The sequence below is a fragment of the Myripristis murdjan genome, chromosome 3 (assembly GCF_902150065.1).
Source record: "Myripristis murdjan chromosome 3, fMyrMur1.1, whole genome shotgun sequence".
NCBI lineage: Eukaryota > Metazoa > Chordata > Actinopteri > Holocentriformes > Holocentridae > Myripristis > Myripristis murdjan.
In genome coordinates this window covers 14,651,607-14,670,541 of record NC_043982.1, presented here as the reverse complement: position 1 = coordinate 14,670,541, position 18,935 = coordinate 14,651,607, and the positions used below count along the sequence as shown (strand labels likewise).

Genomic DNA, 18,935 nt, shown 5'->3' with positions numbered 1-18,935 from the left:
ACAAAGTGCATTGGGAGAGCAAGACATAATCATTAAAACTTAACAGCATCTATGCAATGCTGCATTACAGAGTAGTGAACATTCAGCAGTGGTTGTGTTATTGCCAAGGATACACCTGGGAACAATAGTCTGATTGGCTGGAGGTGATGAGTTCACAGACATCCATTGGTTAAGAGTTCCAAGAGAATCTTTGCCTTTCTTTTACCCAAAAAAGGCAACCTAAAGTGAACTTCATTCGTGTTAGAATCAATTATGTCTTAGCTTTCACTGTGGCAGCAGAAACCTTGAATAAAAAATCAACGGCCTCCACAATTATTTTACCCGAATTTATTTGGTTGGTTAATTTATGAGGATAACCACAGAACATAAATGGAGTAGGACTGTGAGCACAAATTAAACTGTGGTGGAAGCAGCCATTTTAGGTGCAAAAAAAAAAAGATTATCATCTTGCACCAGGAAACGTTCATTCTATGCATGCAAGCTGCAGTGTTGGCAGACATCTACAGCAAGTTTCCTTGTGGCTGAGAGATCGAGTTGAGTTTTGGCACTAAAATATGAGGGGAGTTGAAAGAATTAGGGCATGTTCACACACTACCCCTTCTCAGCTGCCAACTTTTCAGAGGTCGGTGACATCAACCTCTCAGCTGACAAATCATGATGAGAACGAAATGCTCAATGGCTGGCGGTGTGTCTGTTTGTGGTTTGCACACTCATTCTGGATGGCTTCATTTTCCAACTCTGAAGCAAAAGGGCGAGTTGTTTCCTCTTTGCCATGGCTAAACATAAACATCGCACAAAAAGTAAGGAAATTTGTGTTTGGCAGATTATTTCTTTGTTGTAACAATGCTTCTTGGCCCATGAAAAATTTGCCAAATCTTCTTTGCCAATGCCTAACATCTCACGACGGAGGGTAATGGTTGGACCCAAAAGCAGAAGCACGCAGGCACGAAGTTCAGAAGAATAACAAAAATATTTAATAAATCACACAACACATGACAGCCAACAAAATACAACACAATGAGCAAACAAGGAACAGCACTCAAAACAGGACTTAGGGTGCTTTCAGACCTGTCCCGTTTGGAGCAGTTGTTCCAAAACAGGGAGCGTTTCCCCCTAAAGATTGGTTCGTTTGGACATATGTGAACACAGCGGATGCGGGACAAAACAAGCGGGCCGAGATCGCCTAGAAGAGGTGGTCTCGGCTCGATTCCATTCGAGCCCTGGAGCGGTTCGTTTGCAGTGAGAACATAATCGACACAGCAACCGACACAACTCACTCATAACTGTGGTTCAACCAACGTCAGAGCCCATCTTCGTCGGCGATTCCTTGTCGCGGCACGTCTTCTTCTCAGTAGATGCAGTATGATATTATTTTCCCTGCGCAGTCTTGATTCCCGGTAGAACGGGATGTTTTCCTCCGTTACAGAACACCGGTACATTCAGTAGCGGTTTTAGGCATGGGCGAAGCGGGCATTTTTTCATGTCATGTGGGGGGTGCGTCAAGAGCAAAAAAAAAAGAAAAAAAAATCATCAGCGCCGCTCACCTGTCAGATCCGGCAGACCTGACCAGGTGCCCGCCTGATGCCGACCGGTGCCGTAGCCGGTGGCTTTTTTATTCAAACAAGATTTTGTCCATATAAAAAGTAGGTAGGAGTAGTAACACGAAAGGGCGCAAGGCAGTAATTTCGCCTAGGGCGGCAACATGGGCAGAACCGCCACTGGGTACATTAACCACAGAAACACAGAGAAACAAACTAGCCACACACGCTGAAGATGCTCCATGGTTTTTGTTTTTCCCGGGGTAAGAAGGGAAGAGGAAACTTCTTCTTTCGGGGTAATTTCTGACCAATGAGATGAGACAGTTTTTTCCACGCATGGCATTTGTTTACAGCTTTGAACCGCTACAGACGGTTGCCCTGTGAACACAAACGCCCCAAACGAAAAACGAAACAACTGTATCGATTTAGCCCCTGAATCGGAACAAAGCAAACGGGCCACAGGTCTGAAAGCACCCTTAAATACACAAGAACTAATGAGTGAACGAGACACACCTGAGGAAGGGGTTGGAGCACAAGACAGGAGAACACAGAGGATAAGCTGAGGGAAACACAACTCAGGACAGGTATGGGAACTGGGAGGGGCAAACAAGACACAGGTGAAATCACTAAGAAGAACCAGGCAAAGGAAACACACATGAAAACAGATACAAGAAACCAACCAAAACACAAGAAACACAAAACCATGACAGAACCCCCCCTCAAGGGGAGGCTCCTTAAGTCCTGAAGTCTCTGGGGCACGGGGATGGGCGGCCGTTGTAAGATGGGGGGAGGAGGAGGCCAAAACAAAAAGCTTATGGCAGAAGTCTGGTGGGCGGCTGGAGGGCAGATGACCAAGGACGGGGTGGCGCTCGGGCATACGGCCAGGGCACCAAGAACCACGGACAGGGTGGCGCTCGGGCAGACGGCCAGGACTCGGGGAACCAGGAACGGGGCAGTGCTCGAGCAGATGGCCAAGGCGCTGCCGGCCAAGGCGGAACCTCCCTGGATGGCGGCAGTGTAGATGGCACCGCACTGGTTCCCAGCACCGGGGCAGTGCTCGGGTGGATGGTCAGGGTGCTAGTGGCCAAGGCAGAACCTCCCTGGATAGTGGCAGTGTGGGCGGCACCACACTGCAGGCTGGCCACAAAGTCTGGCAGCGTGGACTCTGGGACACAGGGCAGCGGCAGCATGGCCTGAGAGCTCCCTGACAGCTGATAAGCCGGTGGGACCAGTGACGCAGGACGTAGAGGAAGCAGCAGCATGGCCATGGGAGGCTGAGTGCTGCACGGGTCCTGGGGGCTGGGACCAGAGCTGTCACAAGGGCAGTGGGAACTGAGCCTGGGGCTGCCAGTCGGGCTTGGACATGGGGACTGAAACAGGGGCAGCCAGTTTGGCTTGGACTCGGGGAACAGAGACTGGATTTTGGGTAGAAGCCAATCAGACTTGGGGAACTGGTACTGGGGTTTGGGTAGCAGCCAATCGAACTCGGGGAACTTGGACGGGGAACTTGGACAGGGACTGGGACCGGGGCAGCCAGTCAGGCTCGGGGAACTGGGACCGGGGAAGCCAGTCAGGCTCGGGGAACTGGGACAGGGACTGGAACCAGGTCAGCCAGTCGAACTCGGGGAACTGGGACAGGGACAGGAACCGGGGCAGCCAGTCGGACTCGGGGAAATGGGACTGCTAGGCTGCTGGAGCTGGTAGTTAGGCTTGCTAGACTGCTGAGGCTAGTAGCTGGGCTTGCTAGGCTACTAAGGCTAGTAGCTGGGCTTGCTGGGCTGCTGGGGCTGGTAGCTTGGCTTGCCGGGCTGCTGGGGCTGGTAGCTGGGTTACAGTTAGCCTGCAGGTGGCTAACACGCCTGAGGCTAGCACACTGCCATGAGTCAAGATTCTGCCTACGGCATTTGGATCGTAGGGTCAAAGTGTGGAGAAGACGTGGAGAACGCTATGCTGATTGCTGCACCGATAGAGTAACATCTTTTGGTGGAGGCAGTGTGATGCTGTGGGGCGGCATCTCCCTCACTGGAAAAATTAGGCTTGTCATCATTGGAGGCAATCTCAATGCAGAGAGATATTGAGATGAGATTCTGCAACCAGTGGCAATCCCATATCTCCACAGTCTGGGACCGAACTCTATCCTAAAAGATGACAACGCTCGCCCCCACAGAGTGGGGTTTATCAGAGACTACCTCCAGAATTTGGGAGTGGAGAAGATGGAATGGCCTGCCAGCAGTCCTGACCTCAACCCCATTGAACACTTGTGGGATCAGCTTGGCCATGCTGTTCGTGCCAGAGTGACCAACACAACCATGTTGGCTGACTTGCGACAAATGCTGGTTGAAGAATAGGATGACATCCCACGGCAGTGTGTGAGCAGGCTATGTACGGTTCTTACACACGCTACTGAAGCTCCTGTTTGTTAAATGAATAAATTATTAAAGTGCCAATATGTCTTCTTTCTTCAAATTTCAATCATCCAATCCACCAAACACTAAACAAGAGTCAATGGCAGAATAAGCTGTTTGGTATTGGCAGAGAAGATTTGGTAAATTTTTCATGGGCACAACCCACATACTCAGCTCTGCTGCTCATCCCACAAGTGCATGTTCCTTACAAATGTGGCACCATTTAAAAGGGAAATAAACAGGCTTTCCAACGGTATAAGATTTATTGCCAAGAAGCATTGTTACAACAAAGAAATAATCTATCAAACACAAATTTCCTTACTTTTTGTGTGATGTTTAGCAAAAAAAAAAAATAGCAAGCTAACCAGCAGATACAGAACTTTGATACAGATGGTCAGCGGTGGGCTCAAGCTGAATGGCAGGGGCAAAAATATAAAAAGGGCACCGATTGCATGGGCGGTCCCACAAACAAAAAGTTATGATGTATCATGTCTGATGAAATAGTCTTTGTCCAGTTATAAAATCCAAATATAAAAACTAGGCAATGCCTTTCAATGTTTAAGGCCCTTTTTAATGACCATTGTTGACTATGTTACTGATATATATATATATATATATATGCATCAGACACCCAGTAAAAATCTCAACCAGGTGTATTGAACCATATGCCATAGAAGGCCAAGAGGCTGCACATTTTCATTCCAACCAAAAAAGTGATTTCAGCCTCTTGGCCCTCCATGGCACATGAGGTGACACCCCTGATCTAAACTAAGGCTCTGCAAGAAAAGCAAATACAGTGAAAGGGCGCACAGCCATACATCGCTTTATCTCCATCTCCAGCCTTACTGCTGCAGCTTTGGACCCGTCCTGTCAGAGACAAGCTGCCTCTGGCTGCATTTCTCAGCTCCTTTTCAATCTGTCTTGGTTTTCTCTCTCTCCTTGGCATTCTGTAACCACAGTTTAGCTCAACACTAAACCCCACTCTTAAAGTAAGTGAAAAAACAAATCACACCAAACTGTAAAGTCCTAGAGGCTTTTCTGCAAATTGCTCTAAAATAGTTCCCTTAGGGAAGTATTTTTACATTTCTGCTTGATTTCCAAATTGAGTTTAGCATAGAATCAGCTAGGGCAGCACGGTGATGTAGTGGTTAGCACTGGCACCTCACAGTAAGAAGGTCCTAGGTTTGATTCCCACCCAGGGTCCTTTGTGTGTGGAGTTTGCATGTTCTCCCTGTGTCTGCGTGGGTTTCCGCAGGGCCAATGAGCGCTGGGATAGGCTCCAGTAACCCCCCGTGACCTGGTGAGGATAAGCGGTTTGGACATGGATGGATGGATAGAATCAGCTGAGCAAAGTACCTGTTAGTTAGCTCCTTAGCTAAGCATCTAGGCTAAAATGTGATAGAGCTATCTATAAAAGCACCTGCAGTGTACACATATTTGTCTTTGGTAACTGGTAAAAGTTTCCAACTTAAAGACAGTGTGCTGCTACAGTGTGTTGCCACACTGTAGCAGGTTGCCAGGGTTATCACTCAACCTGTGTGAGACCCTCTGACAGCTGAACATTGGAAAGGGGCTGTGGCTAAAACTTAACACCTGCACATGTGGAATGGATGCAAGTTTTAACGCGTAGTAAGTAAGTAAGTAATCTAAAGGCTACTTTGAAAAATAAAACAACAGGGACAGTGCAGATTACATGCAAGCAAGCTATCAGCCTAACTTACTGTCCCTTTGCAAAAACGTATCGCAAACACTTTGCAAATTATTTATTCAGCTTGACAGTTTCTGATGACTTTGAGAGCATGAACATTTCTAAGTAATTGTAGCTGCTACAAACATTCCCATGTCACATGACTGTATCATGAGCTACACACACATTCTCCAGGATGGGCAGTCATGTCACAGAGGGGTGTGACTTCGAGGGGAGAAAAAAGATAGAAAAGGACTGCTGAGTAAGCTGTTTGAAGCCATAGCGCTCAGCCAGCCCATTAGCCAGCTGCTGCTGAGGCTGTAGGTGAAATGGGAAATTGAGTTGGTTAAAATGTGTTTGTCTGTCTGCCCTGCGATGGACTGGCGACCTGTCCAGGGTGTTTCCTTGCCTTCGCCCTATGAGCACTGGGATAGGCTCCAGCAACCCCCCGAGACCCTAGTGAGGATAAGTGGTTTAGAAGATGAATGAATGAACGAATAATACTTTTGATTAAATCTGTATTTTACACAACCTGAATACCTGATAATAATTCAGGATCACAAACACTGACCTTTCTGCTGTGTATCTCAACAGAAAGATCCAGTGGAGACACATTAAACTAGAAAGTTCAAGTTCTGTTTTATTTAAACCCAAACCACTGTTAACTCTCTCTCAAAGGGCCATGATACCTTTGTTCACAGATAAATGTAACTTTTAACTCATAAAAATATAACTTTACCTTAACAAATTTACCAAATCAAATGGGCTTCAAGATGTTCTGCTATCCCTTTCATTCCTAATGGGCTGACACAATGCTGGGTCCATGGGATCTTTTTATATCTTAATATTTGACAACCTTTCTAACTGTGGGAATGTATTATGCTATAACAAAATGTTTGAACATTTTCAGTAACAAGTCAACTAAAGTACTTCTAAAGCGTCCTAAGCCTCAGGCAGTGGACCATCAGGTTCACAAAGCTTCTGAGATGCCAAACATGTTTTAAGTGCTAACGTCCAGCTCCATGTTTCACCTTTCAGTCACTGACTGTGCACGTGTATTTTTGTATAGTTTATAACCCCCCCCCAAATAATTAGTTTTTGTTTGATGCCTATTACCTTTGAAAACATTAGAGACTGCTGTGGCTGTATGCACCGCATCCATTACCACTCTCGTTAGTAGTTCAGTATGAAAAGTGATTTTTCTCTTCTTCGAGAGATAGTGCAGCTCAGTTGGGTTTTGAAACACCATTCTAATCCATTTCTACTTCTTGCAGCTATATTTCTCACTGCTGCTGCTCTTTCAACCTTTTTCTTTGCTGAGCAATAGAATATTACGACTCTTCTTTGTAGGAAGTAGTTGTTCCCCATAAGTTCCATGGATCTTTATCAGTGTTATCATACTCTCTAAGAAACAGTTGATGCTCTTTGTGCCAGAGAATAGAAGTAACGATCTAAGATAACAGACCTATTACATCTCCTGCAGAGATTATGACTGATAATACCAGAGTTTTCTCTCAGCAGAAATACTGGTAAATTGCATGTCACAACCATATCACAGAGATCTTGTGCTAGACTTGTCAGAGCAGGTTAATCTCGCATTTTAGAAGTAGCTTTTTTTTTTTTTTTTTTTTTTTTTTTTGGTTGTTCTATCTAATATTCTGTTCACAACACAGCAATGGTGTATAATGGAACCCTTAGAGTGAATTATAAAATGAACACGCATCTAATGCTATGATGTTAAGATAATGATGAAGTGATCTTGTCTTTATGTCCTACAAGTTGGAGTAAAAATACAGAGAGTTGTAGTCTATGCAACAAAAGATAAAAAACATTTTCTTGACCACGACAGGATATCAACTGCTTAATAACGGAACAAGCCATAGTTGAAATAAAAAAAAAAAAAAAAAAAAAAAAGATCACAAAACTCTCTTATCTTGTAAGCCTAGGCTCAAGATTGCATCAAAAAATATACCTACATTTCTCAATAGCTACTGGTTTTATACTGACAGAGAAGCTACATGCAATATTTTCTCGAGGTTACAGATTCTTTACACTTTTCAGAGTAAAAATGATTTAATGTATTGACTAGAAGAAGGGCAACTGTCTGAATCAATAGTCTTCAAGAGGATAGCACTTTAAATGAAGGTTAGAGAAATAAGCCACTTCTCTTAAACCCTTGCTAATATTTCAGCCCATGGAAACATAATTCTGTGGTCTGTTATAGCCTTGTATAAATGTCATTTGTGGTCTTACGGGCATAAAAAAAAGTATTTCAAAGCACAAGCACATTCAATGTCAATCTCAGTGTCTCGGTCTTGTCCTGTTACTGGCTATAAATAAGGCACAAATACACAAGGAGATAGCCAGCATCAGCAGGGTGTCCATGTCATGAGCATTATTATGAGGGCAAATACATCATCCTCACCAACAGTGCTACACTGATCTACAGCTGTCTGGAAGCAGATATACTTAACGGGACTCTTGTGGTGGATAACATATTCAGCACAAACAACATTTGGCAATTCAAAGTGTGACATGTAACACGCAAATAACATCAGACAGAATTTAGAATAAATCAGTGGAGTTACAAGCAGACTCTGTGCGCAAATCAATCTTAAACAACGCTGTACACACTGTTTAACTCACAATTCACTTTCCCTCTAACTTGAAACTGGTTAGGATCCTGGCCTGAGTGTGTATAAAGTCTTGAATCTTCAGGTTCATAAACATAAGACCAAACCATTGCAATTCTTCAAGCCCCTGCCACCTCATTGATCTTGTTGTTAGTAACAACCTCGGTTTGTTTGGGTGGGGTAACTAGGAGGACTGGACACCAACTCTAACATCACCTATACTTAATCAAGTTCAAGAAAAAAAATATTCAGCAAGCTTCTCACTGTTGCACAGAGGCACTGGAGGTGGTTGTTAAAAAGGCCTCTGCGACTATCCTGGCAGAAGAAAATATAAAGATGCAGGAGCAGACATCTACACCATCTGCACAGCGGCTGGAGGGCAACTGGACTTTTAAAGCACTGGCCTTAAGGTCAGATGCTCATTTCTTTGAGTGCAACATTAGTTGAATCCAAATGACAAAACTAGGTCAGGATATGTTCCTTCAACTAGACACTTCCCAAACACCCAGAAAGAATTAATGAGATCAGGAAACAACATCAACCAGGCAGGTGCAGATGTTGAAATGATTCCAAACTATTATTCTCAACAATTATGCAGCAAGACCAGTAACACTGAGAAATCCTAGACCATCTCTTTGCTAGATTAGCTGAAAGATTTTTGTTTTTAGAAAAGTGATTGATACACATGTCATCTGCATTTTGCCACTACAACCAAGTAAAACTGCCACTACAATATATTAAAGTTTTAATGCTATTACCAAGCATGAATGTACAATATGCTATTTAAAGGCCGACTATGCAGTTTGAAATGGCACAAAATTTTGTTTACTAATGTTAAGGAGGCTGAGGCTGAGGAAGAATAAAACGCCTCAGGTTCATGCCAAAACTAATAACCCATAGAATTAAGGGAAAACTTAAATGTCTGCCTTGAATCTAATGTTCTGATGTCAAACCCTCCTGCTGTCTGTGGGGTCAATTTGACACCATTCAGTGTTTAATGTCTCTTTTTCCTTATTTAATTGGGACAACTGGGTCAACATAAAATTTACATAATGACATGTTTTCAATATCTTGTACACATTTGGTACACATCACTGTTTGGGGCCAGGACTCTAGGCTTTTTTAGTTGTATAAAGCATATGAGAAATATCAACAAATTTGTTTAGTTGTGTTGGACACTGAGGAACAATAACTAAATAATAATACATTTTTGAATTTCCCTTCAGGGATGAATAAAGTTTATCTATCTATCTATCTATCTATCTATCTATAACATGCTATTTCTAATCATCAACAAACTTTCCTGTACCTTTAGTAGTGCCAGAACTAATCCAGTTCATTTGACATTTGGGAGGGAAAAACATGATTCCCACATGAATCATGTGGGAAGATTTTGTTTTACTTAAAGTGCTATTTAGTTATTCAACAAGACACATACAGTACCTGAGACATAAACTTGGATAACAATTTTTATTATAATCACATTCTGTAGGTTTAAATTTTAAAACATTTGAAGGTAACTAGGGGGTTAACGATGAAGCAAAATGCTCTTATATTTTAGGTTATGATGTGGTAACAGTGTTGTCCTGAACTCCTGAGGCATTTCTAATTTATATTATTTTGAGAAGTGAGACCATTCATCACTCTTTACCACATCATAAGTAGGTGGGGTGACCTCCCATTTGAAACTGCACAGTCTGCCTTTAAAAGAAGAAGTTGGGAGCTTAAAGGGGGGCCCTGTAAGCCACCATATGGTTTCAGTGTTTCCCACTGAAGAGTTAATGTCTCAGGCCGTCCTCTTACCCTTCTCCTCCCACTCAACCAAACCCATATAAACATTTCCTTACTGTGAGGCAACTCCCTAAGCGCCCATCATCACAGGGGCACAGCGCAGAGCATTGAGATGGCACAGAGCGGCAGCCAAAGTTTGCCCTTCCCAGAGATAGTGGAGTTAAACGTGGGCGGACAGGTGTACGTGACACGGCTGGAAACTCTCACCGCGGTGCCCAAGTCTCTGCTATGGCAAAAGTTCAGCCAGTGCTCCCCGGGCGACCTGCCCAAAGACAGCAAGGGGCGCTTCTTCTTCGACCGGGACGGCTTTCTGTTCCGCTACATTCTGGATTACTTGCGGGACTCGGACCTGATACTGCCCGACTTCTTCAAAGAGAGGAGAAGACTTCAGAAGGAGGCGGACTTCTTTCTGCTCCATGAGCTGTCGAGGCGCCTCGGAGCAGTCAAAAAGGACAACTCCTGTGGAAATGAGGAGAGCGGGGATCCGGACGAGGCTGAGCTGAGCAGCCCGGCCACGGTCACGTCTGACAGAGCCGTGCGCTCCCCCTTCCAGGAGGGCAGGTCCGGGTACATCACCGTAGGCTACAGAGGCACCTACACTATCGGGAGAGACAGCCAGACCGACGCAAAATTTCGCAGAGTCGCCAGAATAACGGTGTGCAGTAAGATATCGCTGGCGAAGGAGGTTTTCGGAGACACCCTAAATGAGAGTCGCGACCCCGACCGGCCGCCTGACAGGTACACCTCCAGATACTACCTGAAATATAACTTCTTGGAGCAGGCGTTTGACCGGCTGGCCGAGGTTGGTTTCCACATGGTGGCCTGCAGCTCCACCGGGACCTGCTCATACGCCAGTAATGACCCGAATGAAGACAAAATCTGGACCAGTTACACCGAGTACGTCTTCGCCCGATGAGCTGACTTTTTCTAGGGGCGCGGTGGCCTAACCCCACTCAAAAAAGTAGTGCAACACGCACTATTTCAACAGGCAATAGGCCACTTATTCCATCCTGGGAGCAATAATTAGTTACACCACTCCTTCCACTAGCTTTCTGTTGAATCTCACACACAGATGGTTATCTTTCCAACTCATTTTTCCATTAATGATAACCAAATATTTGTCATGTCCTATTGTTTTTGTCTTCCCTTTGCTCTGTACAATGAAAGTAGAAGGGATAGGTAACTGACCTTTGATTGGTAGCCTAATAGTAATTTGAAAAGTTACACCAGTTGTTTCAGAGAAGTAATATAACTAACAGTGAGGCGTTTCTCCATTTAACACTTCCTGCAGGCTACTGTTTGCAAAGACACAGCTTGCCTAATAAACTTTATGGCTTTTGCAAATGAGTGTTGCATTTTCAAGCAGAGGACATTAATTTAGATGTCTTTTTTTATGATAGCCATATGCCATCAGAGAGATGGAGTGGCAGAAAATATTAGGAGCTGGTTTCTCTGATGTGTATCTCTAAGGTTATTTTCACTCATAAATTAATGTGCTTGCATTTGTATTATTGAGATTGCCGTATAACCGTAGAGGCCACTGATGCTCTGAGGAAGGCCACGTACACCTGTACTTGTAAAAAGCCTTCTAGTGTTTGTTTTGGTCATTGAACTATTAGGTTACAGCTTTTCCTGCAATTGCTTTATGCATTTATCTTGGTTTTTTTCAATATGAGTGATTGACAAATAAGGGCAAGGATTTGCAACATTGGTATAACATTGTGAGTATGGTTTATTATCCACGTTATCTGTTTTTACTCATCTGATTACGCCCACTCATTTTACAGCTTCACAAAAAGTGACTTTTATCATGATAGATTGTTACATGCCACCTTTCAACTGTTGTAACAGTTTCTCTATTGTCTTTATATGAAGCTCCAGATAATAAAGCATGAACACTATTGAGCAGACAGTCTCTTGAGTTTATTCACTGATTCATTCATCGGTTGCAAAATAGAAGACAAAAAGACTCCACCTGCAATGATGCTATACTTCATGAAAGTACATTTCTTTATGCTAAGTTCAGGTTCTTTTCATGTGAAAACATCAAAAATAAAGAAAACATTTCCAAAAACAGTTGTGTTTTAAAATTTCAGTGAAAGATCATTTTTTCTGGGGTGTATAGTCAGTCGTGTTGCAACACCCTCAGAGCATGTAAAGGTTATTGCTGCATCTACAGTGCTTTGACATCAGGCTGAATGTGCACCCCTATGGTTAGGAGAGGATCGCACTAATTACATGTTCATCATGTAATTAGGAGGCTCTGAATAAATTCACATACATATTTCACTGTTAAATTTCACATTTATCAAATCGTACATATCCTGAAATTGTAGTAAATCCTTCTACAAAGTGCAACAGCTACATTATATATCATAAATTAAAGTGCCTTTAAGTCATGTAGTCCTAAGCCTAACATCTAAAAAAGGAGGGCACTTAGTGGTTGACAGTAGAGTAATAAACTGATAGTTCCCATGTGAGATTCTGGGGCACAAATCTAGGTTGTTCCAGGATCAATTCAAGTACAAATCTGTCTTTGTGTACGCTGCGTGCTGGCACTTTTTTTTTTTTAATGCATGTTAAAATAAAAGTCCTAATTTATTAGTTAGATATGCAGTGACACTGAAGCTGTTACTGAGGGCTTTCGCCATGCATCTGTACACAAAAATAGAAAGACATGTCCATGCACCAACAGACACACACAGACACGCACACACATTCACAAAACACAATCAAATTTGCTGAAGAGCGGTGAAAAGGCCCACATCTCTCTACATACAAACCTCATATCTGCTGTCAGCTGCTGTTTGCTCTTTTCCTGTCTATCGCTGCTTCTCTTCCTCTGTGGTGTCATCTCCAGAAACAGGAAGTGGTGCCGCTGTCCTCGACTAAATGACAGCAACAGGGTCTAACTCTGAAATCAGAAAAATTTGTCCTTGTTCTTGTGAGGCTCTAATCTCGACCATATAAACTATTTGTTGTTTATTGCTTGATCCTCTGAGGGTATAATTACATGAAACGGTTTGGCTACCAAGTCACATGTCTTGTGCTGTATCAGCAGACATTTATTATACACAAGTAATTGTGTGTGTGTGTGTGTGTGTGTGTCAGTGCACAATACTCAGCTTCTGGCCAATAGACCATTGTTACAGGCAACATACAGTGTAAAATGTTTTTTTAGATATTCCTCTCTCTCTCTCTCTCTCTCTCTCTCTCTCTTTCTCTCTCTCTCCTACACACACACACAGAGAGAGAGAGAGAGAGAGAGGGGAAGGAAGGGGAGGAGGGAGAGACAAAATTAGTCAATTTGTGGACTTGGAGACAATGCAGAAGTAGGCCTGGGCTTCACATCAGTCACTATGTCCTCTAATAATGCCCCATTTGTATCCTTGACTGTTAATATTTCAGAGAATCTCAGATGTACTGTCTCTAGCTCAGCTCAATAGTCTGCATTGTTTTGATTCAGTTGACTGTCACTGTGAATTCATAACCATCACCTCTCATACACACATTGTTATTTAGGCTCACAGAGAATGATGCATGCAGAGTCATGTGTTTCCCTTTTCCAATGGCAGGAGTGAGAGCAGAAAGTGAAACACCCAGTAGCTGGATGAAAAAAAATCATCATAATAATGTTATTTGAGGATCTCTTTTATAGATAAAAATGTGTAGAATTTAAAGACAGAATTCAAACATTTAAAAAAAAGACAGTCATCATTGCAGAAGTTTCTCCTTTATTTATCTCTAATGAGAACTGCAGATTTTTCCAAGCAGTTCACCACAGCATTACGAATTCAGCAACCACAAATGAATGAAAGCCTCACAAGCACAGAGCCTGTGGAGTAAACTGAGGATAATGCAGTTCACAGTTTTTTCCATGTGATGGAAAAAGATGCAGTTTGAGAAGGGCAAGGGTGAAAATGCTTAGCTTGGTTCCCATCTAATTATCAAATAAATACCCAGTACCCTAGCTACTGCTAAAACTACTGAAACTGTGAGCCACACAGCCGACCACAAGAAATTTTTGTTCAAGTCACCTTAAATCAATTTAAAACAGGAAGAGATTTTTTTTTTAAATGTGACAGATGCTATGACTCCAAAGCCCAGATAGAATTGCAATGAGTTTGTTTGACTGATTGAAATAAATCTGCAACACACTGCCAACACAAACTGTAAGGAAGAAACATGTTCACCTCATTTCACCTCACAAAGATTTTACCCAAAATAAAGCACTCGACATTTTGTCTTTCTTCCAGCTAGTGTTAATAGTAGACACATTTTGCTGATGTAAGTCATTTAGCAGACATCCAAAACACAGAGTCCAGTTCTTTGTCTGCTTTTTCCCCTGGGCCATTACATTGTCTACCACATAAAAATAGAAAAGAAAAAAAATCTTATGTTTAAAATGTCCATATGGTTTCTGACTACATTCTCCTTTGCAGGACAAACAAAAGTCTTTTGACATCATTACATTTTGCAAGCACTTGATATCAGAGCAAACACTTCACTATTTGAATAAACCCTGTGGAGTTTTGTAGTCAAAAGTAAGGTGGGCAAAAGTAAGGTGAACACTCTGTAACAGGGCACTGAAGGCCTATTTTAACATAAAGTCACATTATCAGTGTTTGCTAAGTACCTGAACTAATAATGAGCCCATCAAAGTGTTTATGTTTCCAAGCAAGGAAACCATTAAGGGGCCAAACATTCCTCTAGTCATTAACACAGTGGTCAAAAAATGCTGGTGCCTGGTCTCATGGTAACCATCATGGCTGTGTGCTCATCATAGCGCTGTTTATTACGTCAAAACTAAATGTGCATGTATGACAGTATGAATGGAGGTATGTCTTCAATAGATATTTGTGTTTTGTCATTTCATCAGATGTAATTTTAACCAATTTTCTCTGTGTCTGCCAGACAACATCTCATCTGTGTTACACAACCGCAACGACACATCCTCTTTCGCAAGTCCTTCCTCAGAGCTGGCAGTCCTGCACAGCAACTTCAGACACACAATCCATCATTTGAAAGCACAACTCAGCTCTCTGTTGAAACATCAGACTCCAATCCATCGCAGTCCAACACTAAGATCACTTATTCAGTCACATCAGTTTTACTTGCTGGCAGTTTTTGTCAGTATGGATTGCTTCTCTGTCCTGCACCTCACTCGCTCTGCAATAACACAATAACGTGCAGGTGATACACTGGCAAGGCAGCAGATCCAGGGGTCAGTGTTTTGTTTGTCATGTCCAAGTACAGTATTATATACAATCTCTGGACTCTGTCCCTGGGAGACGAGGTAAGCTACCGGAAATTAAAGCAATAACAAAAGCTGTCTTGTCAGAGCTGTGCTCTCCAGTGAGACTGAGTTAAAGACAACCTGACACAACCTGTCCTGTTTCATCCTGTCATGTCAATTCCCAGCAATAAGAAAACATATACAAATCTGCTTTTCCTCTGCCACCACTGTGTTTACCATAACTCATATTAGAAATCATAGATATGTTTCTAATGTCTTTAATAAATACAGATCTTAAGACGTATTTTCCATCCTAAAAGGACATTACAAAATACATTTCTTGATGTAGCTTGATTTTATGCAAATGAATTACATCATATAATTCCTGCAACAGAGTTAAACCTGTCTGCATCTATGCTGATCATCACAACTGCAGTTTTCACAACCGTACGTGTACAAAAGGCATTCTTGCAAAACAAGTAGACTATCTAACTTGATTTGACATATTTATAGATAGAAGGCCTTGTAAACAGAGAGTCCCTGGGTGACATGTTGGGTGGCCAGTCATTTGCGCCTCAGTCCTTTTAAATCAGGTTTCTTGCTCTATTTGATCTGCCAGCAAAACAAGTGTGGCTTTTTGTCTTTAATAAGACGCTTAATGAACTGGAAGCAATCAAATTCAGATATGTAAATAATCATTAGCCAGTTGAATGAAATTATACTGAACAGTTCTCCAGAGATTTGGGCAGCTGAAAATGCTAATATGATATGGTACAGCAGCGTAGAGTCCCCTTGTCTGCAAATATAAAATCTCATTCTAAAAACCTAGATTTTTTTTTTTTTTTTTTTTTTTTTTGGTGAACATGTAAGAGTGTTGCAGCTGAGAAATACAGCAATGTTACTATAAGGGTCATTGTGTCTGTATCTGAACTCAAAATGATTATTTATGTGTTTATATACTGACACTTAATGCAATGTCCTGTCTGCCTGTCTCACCAAATCTGCTCTACTGCCTCCACTCAGCCCAGAACTTCACCGTGAGGCTTCTCCCTCATAAAGCTCACATCTCTGCCATCTGGGCTGTCTCTACTGGCTGTCTGTTAGACTCAGGACTGATTACACAATCCTTCTATTTACCTACAAGACTCTGCATGAGCAGGCACCTGCATATATTAGAGAATTTCTGACCCATGCCTTGCCAGCTGGTCTCTTAGGCCTTCAGAGCTGCTGTCTGCCTTCCTTATATCTGCTCAGCTAATGTGAACTGGAAACTACAATTTACACGGTGTGATGTGAGTACTCATTTTGTCACTGCACTTAAATATTAATACATTTAAAATACTTTAATTGCAGATAAATAGAGGGAAAACAGGAAATCCACAATGTGGATATTAATTTTAGGCTATCACAAGTTTTGAAACTTTGCTTGCATTTGAAACACTTCAAAAGCAAATTCATACAACTTGAAAAGAAGTGGGCCACTTGTGGCCCACTTCTGCCGGGCCACAAGTGGGTAGAACCCAGGTTTTCTTGTGTATTTTGCAAAGCAGAAAACCTGTGATCCTCCACTCGCCCTGTTAGACTCCTCTGTACCGCTTCTCTCCATAAGACCTTTTCTCTCTGTTTCCTCTGTTGTATTGTTTAGAGGAGGGAGGGTGTAAATGTCGCCAGCCTCTGCTGAGCTGCTCCCTGGGCTCAGCGGCAGACCGGAGACTGTTTCAGCTCCCAGTGACAAAGCTGAGCCTTGGACCGCATCGGTAAACTAAAAGGTAAAGGCTGCCAGCATCAATCAACCACAGGGAATAGAGAGGAAGAGAGAGAGCATCCTCCACCCCTACTGGGGCTGCAGTGGGTTTCCTTTCAGAAGAAAAGCACCCCCCTCCTCCTCCTCTCAGGTCTGTTTGAAAGTGCAAGACACGTAAGAAGCTGATTCAAAGTCCATTAATCAGCCAGTCTAATATCTTGTATATGTGTGTGTGTGTGTGTGTGTGTTACTGGTTTGACTTTAAGCTGTCATCCTATTTGTACTTTGATATGTTTTTTTCAATATGTGACACTGACATTGCCAGTATGATCAAATAATATGTTAGAAGTGGGACAGTTACACTATTACCTTATCTAAATCTGCCAGATGAGAGGCAATACAATTAAAGTGAATGGAAACAGGCAACTGTAAATGCATGAAATATTGGTCAAATAATTTATGATCAAAATTATAGGTTAAAGGGTTGAAAAACCTAACTGAGGGGTTTTCCTGCCTGTCTGTCGTATTAGCCAAATGTTTCGGTCTGTCACTCGGTCTATCCGTGGAATGTGCTCTGGACAGTGTTCCAGCAGTGTTCCTCAGAGGGAGGGCACGCGTCACATATCTACAAGGCACAGACACACCCATTTATTCCTCTCTGCTTCCTGTGTCATGCAGATAAGTATCCCCCTAATTTCTCAGCCAATCCCAGATTGGCAGTCTCTGAGGTGGTATTACCATGGTAACAAGAGGTGGCCAGCCAGAGGCAGAGAGTATTTATGACACATGACCTCTCCCTCCTCAGGCCAGAGATATTGACAAACCAAGTGTAATGCAAGTTTTCATTTATTCCATATGCAATAAATACAACCAATTTCCTTACAATTGAGAATGCATGCACTTTACTTTGTATGTTTACATACTTTGGCATATTATCATCTAGTGTGTTAATTTATCATTTGCATCGCTGCCTTGCCCTGGTATTAATAGGCCTTTTTCATAGTGACTGTTATCATATTGTGACATTGTGTCGTTTACTGCTTTGATCATGCCTTGCTGCAAGCTGAATTTTCCCTTGTGGGACAATAAATGTCTGAACTGAGCTGAATATGAGCCAAAGCTATGTCTTAATGTCATCACGCTTACCCGTTAGTTTACATAAAGATATCCTGTACAGATAGTTTGTCAGTGGTCTGGTCACAAATTGTTAAGTGCAGGCCATAAAATGTCTTAATATTGTGTGCTATGATGCTATCAGGGCGAGACTTAAATCACAAATCTTTGCAATATGGAAACTAACGACATGGAGTTACCAGTGATTGAGACAGGCTTGGGACCAGATCATACTGATGCATCACCTTGGCAGAAATGGTGAAACTGACCTGATGATAATAAAAATTTTATAGAGCACTTCTTGAGCTAAGGATACAAAGCATTTCACAGAAACCCAAGGTGATAAAAACAACCAAAACAAACTGCAGAGACAAAATGAACAGACAATAAGAAGAGAATATCATGATCAATCTAGACACAAAAACTAAGTAAAAGGAAGTTTAAAAAAAGATTTTTAGGATTTATTTAAAAGAAGACATTGACGAAGCCTGATCTCAGGCAGTTTGTTCCATGCTGGTGTCTGCACTGAGAAGGTCTGATCAGTCTTTGTTTTGAACCTGGACTTTTGACCCATACAGCATCCTGTCCGAGGTTCTCAGGCTGCAGTTTGTCTTACAGAGATAAAACGGTCCAAAATAAGGCTGGGTGTTTGTCTAGAACAAGACTTTAAGGTCATCACTTTAATCTTCAATTTGGTCATAAAGTTTACCGGTAACAGAGAGAGCTTCAACAGTAACAGGAGCAAAAATAATTCAAGTAGACTAAACAGTATCATTCAAAAGCATGGA

At 42.4% G+C, this 18,935-nt stretch overlaps 1 protein-coding gene across 1 annotated transcript; it reads left to right on the top strand.

The window, feature by feature from the left end:
• Positions 1–10,136: 10,136 nt before the first annotated feature.
• LOC115357118 (BTB/POZ domain-containing protein KCTD12-like) lies at positions 10,137–11,962 on the top strand. The gene has a single exon (XM_030048497.1). The coding sequence runs from the start codon at positions 10,167–10,169 to the stop codon at positions 10,968–10,970; it is 804 nt and encodes a 267-aa protein (XP_029904357.1). The 5' UTR covers positions 10,137–10,166; the 3' UTR covers positions 10,971–11,962.
• The last annotated feature ends 6,973 nt before the right edge of the window (positions 11,963–18,935 follow it).

What these genes read in the sequence shown, in the direction of transcription:
- LOC115357118 (XM_030048497.1), top strand. Translation starts at nt 10,167, where the DNA reads ATGGCACAGAGCGGCAGCCAAAGTTTGCCCTTCCCAGAGATAGTGGAG.